The following is a 16681-nucleotide window of genomic DNA, read 5'->3' on the forward strand; positions in this document are numbered from 1 at the left end:
ATATTTGTCGTGTACATAAAAATATCTTTTTCTATATGCATTTAATATTTTTAAATGCTTGATTAACATTTTTATATACTTGATTAACATTTTCAAAATGATTTATTAAAAAACTAAATACTTGATTAACTTTTTCATACACAGTTTATTTATTTATTTTTTATATACAAGAGAAACATTTTTTGTATACATTGTTCTATGTAATTCTTTTTGTAATATTCATCACCCTGGGTGAGGAATAGTTATTCTTCACCCCCCCCCCCCCCCCCCCCTCTGTATATATGATTATTGTAATAGCTGAATACCTCCATCTTTACCATCTAATATGTGGACACCAATCTGATGCAAATCATGTTACCCTTGTGCAAAGAATTATATGTTGTGTTGGATTTCCTGTAGTCTGTAGATCCAAGACCAATGGGGTATATTTTATTCTTGCTCATAGCATTGAAAACTGAACCGATGGCATTTGGTACGCGTGAAAGGCCAGTGATGCTGATGGGGAACAAATTAAATAGGAGAAGCAGGTAACCTAACCCACCATTTCATCGACTTTTCTTGATTTTGATATACTACAGCTCTTGTAGGTTGGGCAGGTCTATTACAGTTACGGGGATAGTTCTTGACTTCTTTGACTCCTCCATGGTATGCAAACGAGTGGGATTCTAATTGGTATACAAAATATCATATGCTCTGGTTCAGGTAACTTGATAACATTAGTGAACTGTCAGTTGTTTTCATTTTGTCAGGTACTTGCATATACTCCCTCCGTCCCATAATGTAAGACATTTGTTGACACTGTCAAAAAACATCTTACATTGCGGGACAAAGGGAGTATTTCATTGATTAGTGGTTATTGTTTAGTTTTTGAGCCAGTACAGCTCAGCTGAATTAAGAAAAGGCAACTAGCTGTTTGAGAGCCGTGTCCAAGGGAACATATCAGCTGTTATCTTGTTGACCTACTGCTTGGAGAATTCCGCATCTCATTTCTCTTGCAGTACAACACCAGCTCCAATCTGCCTCTTCCACAAGCTTGCATCTGCCGCCGTCGCTGTGCCGCTCCAATAACTCTGATTCTTAGGTTGATCATGCGTGTAAGTTTCAGACCATCCCTTCTGGCCTGGTGGCACAAAAGAAGAAAGATAACCCTGCGTTTGCGCTGTATTTCGTTTCTCTTTTGCAATTCGCTAATTTATCTTGTCGTTCCCCACTTGTACAGGTTTTTCATCCATTGCTGCACTGATTGTTTCCCCCTCCGGCACCTCTATTGCCCATCTTTCATTTCATCAGTTCGTTTCATACCCACAATTATAATCTCCCTATAGGAAGATAACAAAAAGCAAAACGAAAGAGGGGAAACCATAGCTTTTTCTCTGATAACAAAGATCTGCAATGGTAGGGGTGGCGCTGATTGGTTTACAGTTGGTGGTATCGCCGATCTTGAAGAAGCTCCTTGCCGATGCTTCAGCATACGTTGGGGTGGACATCGAGAGTGAGATCCGTGAACTGGAGACCACCATCATGCCACAGTTCGAGCTGATGATTGAAGCAGCTGACAGATGCAACCACAGGGCCAAGCTGGACAAATGGCTGGAGGAGCTCAAACAAGCCTTCTATAACGCAGAGGACTTGCTGGATGAGCATGAGTATAACCTCCTCAAGCGAAAAGCTAAGAGTGGGAGAGATTCACGTGCCTCGCCCAACAGCACTTTTTGTAAGCCTTTTCATGCTCTATCTAGGCTATCCAATCTTGGCTCGAAGAAGAAGAAGCTAATTCGCCAGCTGAATGAACTGAAGGTCATTCTGGGAAAAGGGAAGGAGTTCCGTGAACTTCTTTGTTTACCAGCTGGTAACTATAGTGAAGAAAGCCTTGTTGGACAAACATCCGTTGTTCCTCCGACCACATCATTTCCTCCTCTGAAAGTTATAGGTCGTAACAAGGATCGCGATCATATCATAAAGCTTCTTACTAAGCCGGTTGGTGGTGCGGCTAATTCAGCTCTGTATTCGGGTTTGGCCATTGTTGGAGCAGGAGGCATGGGGAAATCCACCTTGGCACAACATGTTTACAATAATAAGAAGGTAAAGAATCATTTTGATGTCCGGATGTGGGTGTGCATCTCACGCAAACTTGATGTCCGTCGTCATACACAGGAGATCATTGAATCCGCTGCTAAGAGGGAGTGCCCACGTGTTGATAATCTGGATACTCTCCAGTGCCAACTAAGGGACATACTGCAGAAATCGGAGAAATTCTTGCTTGTGTTGGATGATGTTTGGTTTGATGATTCAAACAGTGAGATGGAATGGGACCTACTTTTAGCTCCTCTAGTTTCTCAGCATAGGGGAAACAGAGTTTTGGTAACTTCCCGACGGCATACATTTCCAGCTGCTCTTTGCTGTGAGAAGTTGTTCCATTTGCAAAGCATGAAAGACACTCAGTTCCTGGCACTCTTCAGACACCATGCCTTTTCTGGACAAGAAATCAGAAATCCACAGTTGCGTGGAAGGCTAGATGAAATTGCAGAGATGATAGCTAAAAGGCTTGGAAAATCTCCTTTGGCTGCAAAAGTTGTTGGTTCCCAGTTGAAAGGGAAAATGAGTATCTCTAACTGGAAAGAAGCTCTAACTTTAAAGATCGACAACTTAAGCGAGCCCAAAACAACCCTGTTGTGGAGTTATCAAAAGTTAGATCCACGCCTGCAGAGGTGCTTTATATATTGCAGCTTGTTTCCGAAAGGGCACAAGTATAACATAGATGAGTTAGTTCACCTGCTTATTGCGGAGGGATTTGTTGATCCATGCCAACAGAACAGGAGAATGGTAGATGTTGGACAAGATTACCTCAATGAGATAGTTTCCGGGTCTTTCTTGCAACCATTTTCTGAAAAATATAAGGACAAATGCTACATTATGCATGATCTTATTCATGATTTGGCAGAGTCACTCTCTAAAGAAGACTGCTTCAGATTAGAGGATGATAATGTGACAGGCATACCATGCACTGTTCGACATCTATCTGTTCGTGTTGAGAGTATGAAACAACATCAGCACAGTATCTGCAGGCTACATCATTTGCGCACTGTTATCTGCATTGACCCACTTACAGATGATGTGGCTGATATTTTCCATCGGGTACTGCAACACTTGAAGAAGCTACGTGTACTCTATTTGTGCTTTTACAATAGTAGCAAGCTACCTGAATCTGTTGGTGAGCTCAAGCACCTTCGGTATTTAAACCTCACCAAAACTTCCATTACCGAATTGCCTGGATCATTATGTGTTCTTTACCACCTACAGTTACTTCAGTTGAACCATAAAGTTAAGAGTTTGCCTGACAAACTCTGCAATTTAAGCAAGTTACAATATCTTGAAGCATATCGTGATCTGACTTATGTGGTGTTTCCAAAAGCTCTTCCTCAGATCCCTTATATAGGCAAGCTAACTTCGCTCCAACATGTTAAAGAATTTTGTGTGCAAAAGGAGAAGGGATTTGAGCTACGACAGCTCAGAGACATGAAACAGCTGGGCGGTAGTTTAAGAGTCAGAAATCTTGAGAACGTCACCGGAAAGGATGAAGCCTTAGAATCGAAGCTATATCAAAAAGTTCATCTTGGAAGCTTAGGCCTTGTTTGGAGTTGCAATGATGGCATGAACACAGATGATACTTTACAGTTTGAGATTTTAGAAGGTTTGACGCCACCGCCTCAATTGAATGGCCTTAAAATCAAGGGTTACAAATCTGCCAAGTATCCAAGTTGGTTACTTGAGGTTTCGTATTTTGAGAATTTGGAATCTTTTAAGCTTGTCAATTGCAGTGCGTTAGAAGGCCTACCAGTCAATGCCGAGCTCTTCCGGCATTGCTCCTATCTGAAGCTCAAGAATGTCTCGGCTCTGAAAACACTGCCTGATCTTCCAGCAATGCTTACACGCCTATCAATTAGAAGTTGCCCACTGCTTATGTTTATTACCAGTGATGAATTGGAACAGTATAATCAGAGGGAGGACATCATGAGAACAGATTATTTAGCATCGCAACTTGCTTTGATATGGGAGGTGGATGCAGGATCACAAATTAGGGAAGTATTATCATCAGAACATTCATCTCTGAAGCAGTTGACGGCATTGATGGATACTGACATGCCACATGTTCAAACCATTGCAAGTGTTGTGGAAAGAGAAGACGGGGTAATGCTGAAAGAGGTTGTTATCAAGGCATGGATATGTTGCCACGAGCAGAGGATGAGACTCATTCACGAAAGGGGCACAACGCTGTCGCTGGCTACACCATCAGGACTTCGTATACTTACTCTTTCTTCATGCAGTATTACAGATGGGGCACTAGCTACTTGCCTTGATGGCCTCAGTTCCCTAAGATATTTGAGTTTAGTAGAGATTATGACTTTAACTACACTTCCATCACAAGTGGTTCTACAACGCCTGACAAAGCTCAACCTCCTTCACATTAGGTCCTGCTGGTGTCTCAGATCATTAGGGGGGTTACGAGCTGCTACCTCTCTTTCAAATTTTCAATTGACAAGCTGCCCTTCTGTAGACTTGGCACGTGGAGCAGATTCTATGCCATTATGTCTTGAGAGTCTCCGTATACAGTGGTGCACGGTCGCAGCTAATTTCTTCAGTACTGACTTGCCGTACCTGATGAATCTTTCCATGTTTGGGTGCAAAAGCTCTGCATCTTTGTTGATCGGTCATCTGACCTCCCTTGAATCACTTTCACTAGGAGGTTTCCCAGATCTGTGCTTTATCGAAGGTCTGTCTTCCCTGCAACTTCACCATGTACATTTGACAGGTGTTCCGAAGCTAACTGAAGAGTGCATCGCACAGTTTAGAGTCAAGAAATCACTCACTGTTAGCAGCCCTGGGATGCTCAACCACATGTGTTCTAGTGAAGGTTTCACATTTCCACCATTTCTCTCTCTTGAAAACTGCAAGGATGCATCCATTTCGTTTGAGGAATCTGCAAACTTCACATCGGTCGAGTGGTTGAGGTTATGGTCCTGCGAAATGAGGTCCCTCCCAGGAAATCTGAAGTGCCTCTCTAGCCTGACCAAACTTGAGATCCGCAATTGCCTCAACATATCGTCTTTACCAGATCTGCCATCCACCATCCAGCACATAGGTATATGGGGTTGTGAACTTTTGAAGGAGAGCTGCCGAGCACCTGACGGAGAAAGCTGGCCAAAGATTGCACATATCCGCTGGAAGGAATTAGAATAGAGATTCAGAAACACAACTACAAAGAAATGGAAAGGTAAAGATCCCGCCAATGCATTCCAAAAATACTCTCTCCATTTTTGTATACAAGACCACTATGAAAAACACATTTTGCATCTATACAAAACCACCAACAGTAATCGAGGCAAATATTAATGATGTTTTTTCGTACTAGTAACCCATGGTTTAATTACTAGCATGCATGTAGTAGATGTTAATGACACCCTCAACTACTTCCTCCCTCCTAGCTACTCGATTTCCTCTAATGTGCATGCACCCTATTAATTAACTTAGTAATCGAGAAAACAAATTAGCATGTAAAGCACGCATAATTTTTATCTTGATACCTGTAATTTGATTTTGTGGCTTTGTATATAAAAATGGAGGGAGTACCTTTTTTCTAATTTCTTTCAATTATTTGTGATGTTTAAACATTTCAAGTGTTTCCAAGTTTGCATCATTCATTTAATTTGAAAACAGGCGTCAATCACCTCCAACGACGACGTCGTCGCCGCCCATTTTACAAGGTTGAGTGCGTCCAGGCTCCCTCGTCTCGCGGTTCAATTCTCTCCAAACTGTCGCTTGTGCTGACCCCTCGGTTCCCTTTGTCGATTGTTTTATGCGGTGCCCTTCCACTCTCCACCCCGTGCTGAGACCAGTGAGACGTGCGCCTAAATTTGAATCTTGTTCTATTGTTATTGTCACTATTTTGCTATCTTGTATTGGAGTGGTACTTTTGAACGATGGTGCTTGTACTTGCCACCACTTGTGGGCTCACATGTATTTCTATGTCTCGTGTACTTTTGGAGGCCTAACCTCCATTATTACAGTACAAGTTTGCAAATTTGATATATGCCACTACAAACTTTCTAGTTTTGAAATATGCCAAACTATTCTTTGATTTTGAAGCATGCCACTACAGAGTTAACGTGCTTGGAAATATGCCATCTCATACCATTTTGGATGGTTAGACAACATAACACATACTCCCTTTGTATGACGTCTGCTACGTGGCAAACAAAAACGGCCCTCGCCCGCGCCCCTCCCTCCCGCTCCTAACCCTAGCCGCCGACTCCGCCTCCAATCTCCTCGACGTCCCGGGGCGCTGTTGGGCAAAGCCCGAGCAAGGGATGATGGAGGCGGCGAGGTCTTCATCCGTTGTGCAGAGGGCGCGCCCGTGGCGGAGTCTTTGCGCGGGTGGCCCGGGCCCTCCTCGCGTGTTCGGTCCCCACCATGATGGCGAGAAGATCTGGTGGTGGTGGCTTGGCCCGGATGCACATCTCAGGGCTCCTCCTGCCCGCGGTTATGGTCCTTCCTAGTGGCGCCATGGTGGCGGCAGGAGGGTGCTCCGGCTCCAGTACGTCGCTATGGGGTGGGGTGGCAGCCCCTAACCCTGCTCGTGGAGGTCCTAGACGTCTATGGAGGTGTCGCGGTAATGCATTTGCTTCGGCCGGGTCCGAGCCAATCACGAATTCGAAAGAAGTTCACTGAATTTTCAAAAAAAAAATCACGAATTCGAAAAAAGTTCATCGATTGTGATAATAAAAAAATGCACGAATTTGAAGAAAACTTCATAGGTTTTCAAAAAAGTTATGAATTTGGAAATAATTCATCAATTTTGAAAAACAAAACACAATTTTGAAAAAAAACACCAGATTTTGAAAAAAAAAGTTCACGAATATGAAAAAAAGTTCGCAAAATTGAAAAATAGTTCACGGTATTTTTCTAAAAAGTTCATGAATTTGAAAAAAAATCAGGAATTTTTAAAAAGGAAAAAAAGAGAAGAAAAAGTAACAAGAAAAATAAAAGGATAAAAGAAACAAAAAATATGAATAGAAAAGAAATAGAAAAAGAACGAAAAAGATAAACCCAAATAAAACCGGTCCAGAAAAAGAAAACCAGAAGTTTCTGAAAAGACTGGTAGGTTGGAGAACATCTCACAAAGGAGCATCCGTATATGGGTCGGCCTACTAAAGTACTAAAAACCAATCAAAGGGGTAGGGGTGTGCACCGTTTTGCAGCTTTGCCTGTAACCGGCGCTACATGTTTTTTTTTTGAGACAACCTCGCAAAGCTTTATTAATGACCCGTCATACTTATATGGACGAAAGAAATATCTCCCGGGTGGCCTAACCAAACATGGCGACCGTTCCCCAGAGTTAAAGCATGCTTTGCTAGATTGTATGCTTCAACATTTGAAGTTCTAAATTCATGTCTAAATAAACAGGAAGTAAAACTACTAGAGTGTTCATGTGCCGAATAGGATTCGCAGTCGTGCTCTATTCTTAGTTGCACTCTAGAAAAGCGAGATCGCAACTCATTGCCATTCCACCAACAGGTGGCCCATTACTACGATACAACATGATAGAGTTAAATCCTGTTGTGGGCCTGGCCTATTTAGTATTGACGTCTGACATTACTTTGCACGAAAATACACACGCCTACAGGTAAAACTGGCTGGAAAACGGGTCAAAAAAACTGGCTGAAAAAAACAAGAATTGCTTGGTTCTGAAAAACAAGTTGCCCTTTTTTCAATATTAGGGAAAATCACAAACTAATATATTTTTAATAAAAAAGTTCCATTTAAGAAAATGTTTTCTCCTTTACAAAATATTCATGGTGTTTTTTGAAATGCTTATGAATTTTATTTAAAAAACCATGAATTTGAAAAATGTTCATTACAAATCTTCATGGGAATGTAGAAAATGTTCCATGTTTTTTACTAATGTGCAGGAAACAAAAATTAGGAACAAAGGAAACCAGAAAAAGAACAGAAAAAACTAAAGAAAAAGAAAGTAAAAACAACCAGAACCTACCGAAAACAGATTGGAAAGCTTCTGGGAACCTCCCAAAACCGGTTGGGGAATGTCTCACAAAGGAGCATCTGTATATGGGCCGTCCTACTAAAAATCTGTTGAAGGGGTAGGGGTGTGCACCGATTTGCAGCTCTGCATGCAATCGACACTACATGAGCCGAATTGTATTCGAGGCGCGCCCTATTGTTAGTAGCTCTCTAGAAAAGCAAGACCACGGCTTGTTACCATACCAACACCAGGGGGGCCGTTAATACAATACAACAGGATAGAGTTAAATTCCACTGTGGCCCTGGCCTATTTAGTATTGCCGCCTGACATTACTTTGCACGAAAAAACACAAATCTAAAGGAACGACCGGCTGAAGAGAACAGGAATCGCTTGGTTCTGAAAATCAAGTTGCCCCCTTTTTCAATATTAGGGAAAAATCACAAACTAACAGATTTTTAAAAATATTTTTGCATTGAAGAAAATGTTTGTGCTTTTACAAAATGTTCACAATGTTTTTGAAATGCTTCTGAATTTTATAAAATATCATGAATTTAAAAAATGCCATTACAATTTTTTTTTAGAAATTTCCATGAAATAAAAAATAGGAACAAAGGAAACCAGAAAAAGAACACAAAAACATAAAAAGGTAAAAAAAACGAGAAGAAAACGCTGGAAAATCCAGAGAAAAGAAAAAAATGCTACATGGGCTACTGGCGGTTTAACTACTATTCTTTGCTCATTCTATTTTCTTCTTATGATTTTGTGTGCAGGAAAGTTGTGATTCTACTACCATACCAATACACCTTCTATCATGGCCGTTCATTTTTGCATCAAATTTTGTTCAAGCAAACTTCTCTTTTTTTTCTCCCAAAAATAACATTTGAACTCGAAACTTTGCACATCAACATCACCAGCACTACCATGTGGAGAAATATTTAGGATTTTTTGGCGCAATAGATATTTTAAAAAATGGTACAAGTCATTCAAAATTTGAAATTTGACCAATTTATGCTTCATCTAAAAAATCAAAAATATTTTATACAAAGAGTGGCGCTTGTGTATAGTTGTCTACAAAATTTCAAGGTTAAATGTCCTTTTGCTTGGAAGAAACAAAAGGAGAAGTTTCTATATAAGGATGGCATGAATCTTGACGCAAAATGAATGACCTAGATAGAAGGTGTAGCTGCATGTGGGTATAAAAAAAATCCACAGTCCTTTTGGGTGTTGATTGATGCCCGCGAGTTGAGAATTTGGCTACTAGTGGGTTTGTTTTCACGTTATTTTAGTTCTTAGAGAACGAAAAAAATTGTTTCTAGTGCTACTAAAAGGGAAATGCACTTGTCACTGCTAAAATTTGCTTCGAGTGTGAGTAAAATATGCTTTGATGTATCAAAGATTGTGACAATATATCAAAATTTCCCAAAAGTACCTCTTGCGTGCTTCTAGAATAATTGAAGTTTCCTCTTTTTCTTTGATGTGACGGAAACGTGTGCCTCCACGGACTGCACATACACTCAGTTAGCACAGATGGATTGAGTTGATGAAATGAGAATTGTGTTGGATCTTGGATCCATGCCTTGGAGCTGTAGTTGTTGGCGACGAAGCCGATGGTGACCGCGACTGAGCCGAGGAAGCCCAGGACAGTGCACACCAGCACGGCGTCTTTCTCCATTGTCGACCAGAGTGACAACTCTAGGAGCAACGACTCCGGCGAGGAAACAAGCACAGCGTGTTAATCGCACAGGTTAATTTTTTCAGTTTGTACAACAAGTCAAGCTTGATTTGGTCGCCGAAAGCTCAAGATCAAGTTATTTAGCAGCATGTGGGCGTAGTTTATCGTCCTTCTGATGTGAACATTTTGGTTCTGCCAAAACAAGCAACTGGAAGCTAGATTTTCAAAGTTTTTGTATATCAAAAAGAGTATGTAGACTGATACATAATGTCAAAAAAGAAATAGGAAATAGGATAAGTGGGGGCCTGCTCAAAGTGAACAGGAGAGCAGCCCAACAAAAGTGAAGCCATGCAAAGGCATCACAAAAAAGTGCTTTCTAAATCCTCAAAATGTATTCCAAAACGGAAGATGTTCTGAAGAAATAATTACAAAAGAAAGTTCTGAAGAAACAGGAAAAAGAAGCACGTGCAACGCACGTCTCAAACCATGCAAACGAGTAATTAAACGAGTAATTAACAGGAAAAAGAAATGTACTCCAAAGGCAAACGAGTAATTAAACAGCACTAGTTAGCATGCACGTGCAACGCACGTCTCAAACCATTATCAGATAAGTTCACATAGTATATTATTGAAACAAGTCTTGAAAAAAAAAATCAAAGGAATACAAAATGTTGTCATGCCAATCAAATTGTATTTTCAAATGTGAGACATCTTTGTGATCCAACAAATACGTGAAGAATCGAGTGTCCAGCCATGATCACCACCCTTTTTAAACGAACTGATTTCCGACTCTCTCCGAGATGAGTTTGCACATAATCAAAACGTCACTTCCAAGGCCATACAACTTGTATGATAGGAAATATAAGCTGACCTATGACCACATCAATTTGTATCTTTACGTAAATGAAAAACGCTTTGCAATAACTAACTGAAATGTAGAAGTGGTGAAATAAATGTGATGATGATAAAATCATTAGTCCTATCATGTTATCAGTTAACCCATTAACTGATAACATGCCATATGCAGCAGTGACTCAACAATGAATCATCTCCTCTCCTACCATGTTATTATTTAATGAGAACAACATATAAGAACCAAAGAACAATACAAACAAATCTCGATTTTGGAGAGCCAAATCAACAACCAAAGAACAATCCCTTCATGCAAAAATAGTGCTACCTCGTACAGAATGGACACTGCAACCAACAACTATAGATTCGAATTCATCCAATTAAAGAAAAAAATTCCCTGAAAATTTAATGAAAAACTTGGTTCCAGGGGATAGGAGCCCCCACTTTCTCTTCTGTTTTTCACCCAAATTTATTTTTTTTGCCTCGGCCACATGTTAGCCCCCACTTACCTTCCCTGCCCCATCACCAAGGCAGGCAATAAACACAGTATTACCGTACAAGAATGCACACAACTCTATAAACAAACAAATATATGTTTTCCTCTTCTTTTTTCTTCCTTTTTCTTTATTTCTTCGTAATTCTTTCACTTTCTTTGCGGAGCATGGAGGACTGGACTTCCCAGCGTTGGCGCATGGAGGTTTGAGGTGTGGTGCAGGCGGCCGATCCGGCGGTTCCGGTGGCATGCTTGGTTCTTCATCTGCGACGAAAAGATGAGCTGGTCTGTTATATTGCCTGAACTTTTCGTAGAAAGTGTGTGATAAGGTATCTACATATTAACAATTGCCGGAAAAGAAGAGTAAAAGCAACAAAAAATGCACTAAACCCATTGTCACACTTCAGTGGTACAAATCAATTTGCCCGGTGAAGAAAAATATATATATTAATAACAAGTAAACATTTAGTACTCGTGCTAGCTTATCTGATGGGATACAGTGAAGAAGCACAAAGGATAAGCAGCATTTAGCAATGATAAGAGTATATTTGATACCTAAATTTATCTGCCAATTCATCACAGATATATTTAATACCACTATACAGAAGATGACAGAATTAAAGGGAGACCCAATGATTCCAGGCAATTACATTGATCACCCTACTGACATAAGATCCAGCAAAGAATTAACATCAGCTACGGATAGCAAACAATTTATGTTAAAAGAGTAAATGAGCATGCCCCTGTAGCTTGCAAATGAGCATTACACAAGCTCTTGCATTTAATTAGAACCTGGGTTAGCAGGAAGAAACAAATAAAATGTAAATAAAGAATAGCTTACCTTCAGACTTCGGTACATGATTTTTCCTAAGAAGGCAGGGAAGATGAACACAATATGTATACTCAGTAGTCGGGCTTGATGAATTAACAACCTAACAACAGCAGCAAAATAATACATTAGATTCAGAAAATCATCTATTGTAGCAAGCCATGAATCGAACATTTGAATTATCTGTCGAGGATAATGACAACTGTTGGGGAACGTAGCAGAAATTCAAAATTTTCCTACGTGTCACCAAGATCTATCTATGGAGAGACCAGCAACGAGGGGAAGGAGAGTGCATCTACATACCCTTGTAGATCGCTAAGCGGAAGCGTTCAAGTGAACGTGGTTGATGGAGTCATACTCGTCGTGATTCAAATCACCGATGACCAAGTGCCGAACGCACGACACCTCCGCGTTCAACACACGTGCAGCCCGGTGACGTCTCCCACGCCTTGATCCAGCAAGGAGAGAGGGAGAGGTTGAGGAAGACTCCATCCAGCAGCAGCACAACGGCGTGGTGGTGATGGAGGAGCGTGGCAATCCTGCAGGGCTTCGCCAAGCACCACAGAAGAGGAGGGAGAGAGAGATGCAGGGCTGCACCAACCAGAGATCAAATCGCGTGTGTTATGGGAAGCCCTAGGCCTCATATATATAGGGAAGGGGAGGGGCTGCGCCCCCTCTAGGGTTCCCACCCCTAGGGGGGGCGGCAGCCCTAGATGGGGATCAAGGGTGGCGGCCAAGAGGGGGAGAGGAGAGGGAGGCGCACCAATATGGGCCTTAAGGCCCATATCCTCTAGGGTTTGCCCCCTTTCCACCTCTTAGGCGCCATGGGCCCTTGTGGGAGGTGCACCAGCCCACTAAGGGGCTGGTCCCTCACCACTCTTGGCCATGCAAGCCTCCGGGGTTGGTGGCCCCACTTGGTGGACCCCCGGGACCCTCCTGGTGGTCCCGGTACGTTACCGATAAACCCCGAAACTCTTCCGGTGACCAAAACAGGACTTCCCATATATAAATCTTTACCTCCGGACCATTCCGGAACTCCTCGTGACGTCCGGGATCTCATCCGGGACTCCGAAAAACATTCGGTAACCACATACAAACTTCCTTTACAACCCTAGCGTCATCGAACCTTAAGTGTGTAGACCCTACGGGTTCGGGAGACATGCAGACATGACCGAGACGTTCTCCGGTCAATAACCAACAGCGGGATCTGGATACCCATGTTGACTCCCACATGTTCCACGATGATCTCATCGGATGAACCACGATGTCAAGGACTTAATCAATCCCGTATACAATTCCCTTTGTCTAGCGGTACGATACTTGCCCGAGATTCGATCGTCGGTATCCCGATACCTTGTTCAATCTCGTTACCGGCAAGTCTCTTTTACTCGTTCCGTAACACATCATCCCGTGATCAACTCCTTGATCACATTGTGCACATTATGATGATGTCCTACCGAGTGGGCCCAGAGATACCTCTCCGTTTACACAGAGTGACAAATCCCAGTCTCGATTCGTGCCAACCCAACAGACACTTTCGGAGATACCCGTAGTGCACCTTTATAGTCACCCAGTTACGTTGTGACGTTTGGTACACCCAAAGCACTCCTACGGTATCCGGGAGTTGCACAATCTCATGGTCTAAGGAAATGATACTTGACATTAGAAAAGCTTTAGCATACGAACTACATGATCTTGTGCTAGGCTTAGGATTGGGTCTTGTCCATCACATCATTCTCCTAATGATGTGATCCCGTTATCAACGACATCCAATGTCCATGGTTAGGAAACCATAACCATCTATTGATCAACGAGCTAGTCAACTAGAGGCTTACTAGGGACATGGTGTTGTCTATGTATCCACACATGTATCTGAGTTTCCTATCAATACAATTATAGCATGGATAATAAACGATTATCATGAACAAGGAAATATAATAATAATCAATTTATTATTGCCTCTAGGGCATATTTCCAACAGTCTCCCACTTGCACTAGAGTCAATAATCTAGTTCACATCGATATGTGATTAACACTCAAGGTCACATCCCCATGTGACTAACACCCAAAGAGTTTACTAGAGTCAATAATCTAGTTCACATTTACCATGTGATTAACACTCGATGAGTTCTGGGTTTGATCATGTTATGCTTGTGAGAGAGGTTATAGTCAACGGGTCTGAACCTTTCAGATCCGTGTGTGCTTTACAAATCTTTATGTCATCTCCTAGATGCAGCTACCACGTTCTATTTGGAGCTATTCCAAATAACTGTTCTACTATACGAATCCAGTTTACTACACAGAATAATCTGGATTAGTGTCAAAGCTTTCATCGACGTAACCCTTTACGACGAACTCTTTTACCACCTCCATAATCGAGAAAATTCCTTAGTCCACTAGTTACTAAGGATAACTTTGACCGCTGTCCTGTGATCCATTCTTGGATCACTCTTGTACCCCTTGACTCATGGCAAGGCACACTTCAGGTGCGGTACATAGCATAGCATACTGTAGAGCCTACGTCTTAAGCATAGGGGACGACCTTCGTCCTTTCTCTCTATTCTGCCATGGTCGAGCTTTAAGTCTTAACTTCATACCTTACAACTCAGGCAAGAACTCCTTCTTTGACTGATCCATCTTGAACACCTTCAAGATCATGTCAAGGTATGTGCTCATTTGAAAGTACCATTAAGCGTTTTGATCTATCCTTATAGATCTTGATGCTCAATGCTCAAGTAGCTTAATCCAGGTTTTCCAATGAAAACACTTTCCAAATAACCCTATATGCTTTCCAGAAATTCTACGTCATTTCCGATCAACAATATGTTAAAACATATACTCATCAGAAATTCTATAGTGCTCCCACTCACTTCTTTGAAAATACAAGTTTCTCATAAACTTTGTATAAACCCAAAATCTTTGATCATCTCATCAAAGTGTCCATTCCAACTCCGAGATGCTCACTCCAGTCCTCAGAAAGATTGCTGGAGCTTTGCATCCTTATTAGCATCTTTTCAGGATTGACAAAACCTTTCGGCTGTATCACATACAACCTTTCCTCAAGAAAATCGTCGAGGAAACAATGTTTTGACATCCTATCTGCAAGATTTCATAAATAATGCAGTGACTGCTAATATAATTCCAACAGACTCTTAGCATCGCTACGAGTGAGAAAATCTCACCGTAGTCAACTCCTTGAACTTGTCAGAAAACATCTTAACGACAAGTCGAGCTTTCTTAATGGTGACATTTACCATCATTGTCCGTCTTCCTTTTAAAATCCATCTACACTCAATAGCCTTACGACCATCAAGTAGTTCTTCCAAAGTCTACACTCTGTTTTCATACATGGATCCTCTCTCGGATTTTATGGCCTCGAGCCATTCATCGGAATCCGGGCCCACCATCGCTTCTTCATAGCTCGTAGGTTCATTGTTGTCTAGCAACATGAATTCCAAGACAGGATTACGTACCACTCTGAAGTAGTACGCATCCTTGTCATCCCACGAGGTTTGGTAGTGACTTGATCTGAAGTCTCATGATCAATATCATAAGCTTCCACTTCAATTGGTGTAGGTGCCACAGGAACAACTCCTTGCGCCCTGCTATACACTAGTTGAAGTGACGGTTCAATAACCTCATCAAGTCTCCACCATCCTCCCACTCAATTCTTTCGAGAGAAACTTTTCCTCGAGAAAGGACCCGATTCTAGAAACAATCCTTTATTGCTTTCAGATCTGAGACAGGAGGTATACCCAACTGTTTTGGGTGTCCTACGAAGATGCATTTATCCGCTTTGGGTTCGAGCTTTATCAGCCTGAAACTTTTTCACATAAGCGTCACAGCCCCAAACTTTTAAGAAATGACAGCTTAGGTTTCTCTAAACCATAGTTCATACGGTGTCATCTCATCGGAATTACATGGTGCCCCTTTTTAAAGTGAATGTGGTTGTCTCTAATGCTTAACCCATAAACTATTGTGGTAATTCGATAAGAGACATCATGGTATGCATCATATCCAATAGGGTGCAGTTATGATGTTCGGACACACCATCACACTATGGTGTTCCAGGCTGTATTAGTTGTGAAACGATTTCCACAATGTCTTAATTTTGTGCCAAACTCGTAATTCAGATATTCATCTCTATGATCATATCATAGATCTTTTATCCTCTTGTCACGACGATCTTTCAACTTCACACTGAAATTACTTGAACCTTTCAATAATTCAGACTCGTGATTCATCAAGTAAATGTACTCAACATCTACTCAAATCATCTGTGAAGAAAGAACATAACGATATCCACTACACGCCTCAGCACTCATTGGACTGCACACATCAAAATGTATTACTTCCAACAAGTTGCTTTCTAGTTCCATTTTACTGAAAACGAGGCTTTCAGTCATCTTGCCCATGTGGTATGATTTGCATGTCTCAAGTGATTCAAAATCAAGTGAGTCCAAACGGTCCATTTGCATGGAGTTTCTTCATGCATATACACCAATTGACATGGTTCGCATGTCTCAAACTTTTCAAAAATGAGTGAGTCCAAAGATCCATCAACATGGAGCTTCTTCATGCGTTTTATACCGATATGACTTACGTGGCTGTGCCACAAGTAGGTGGTACTATCATTACTATCTTTTGGCATGAACATGTGTATCACTACGATCGAGATTCAATAAACCATTCATTTTTAGGAGTAAGACCATTGAAGGTATTATTCAAATAAACAGAGTAACCATTATTCTCCTTAAATGAATAACCGTATTGCGATAGACATAATCCAATCATGTC

General features: G+C 41.4%; 1 protein-coding gene across 1 annotated transcript; it reads left to right on the forward strand.

The window, feature by feature from the left end:
* The first annotated feature begins 974 nt into the window (after positions 1–974).
* Positions 975–5998, forward strand: LOC147988836 (disease resistance protein RGA2-like). Its single transcript, XM_087513717.1, has 3 exons — positions 975–1094; positions 1220–5272; positions 5716–5998. Exon 2 carries the CDS (start codon positions 1393–1395, stop codon positions 5236–5238), a length of 3846 nt encoding a protein of 1281 aa, XP_087369843.1. The 5' UTR covers positions 975–1094; positions 1220–1392; the 3' UTR covers positions 5239–5272; positions 5716–5998.
* Positions 5999–16681: the final 10683 nt, after the last annotated feature.

Source organism: Triticum urartu, chromosome 1A (assembly GCF_056163025.1).
Source record: "Triticum urartu cultivar PI428250 chromosome 1A, HENAU_Tu73, whole genome shotgun sequence".
In the NCBI taxonomy this organism is placed as follows: domain Eukaryota; kingdom Viridiplantae; phylum Streptophyta; class Magnoliopsida; order Poales; family Poaceae; genus Triticum; species Triticum urartu.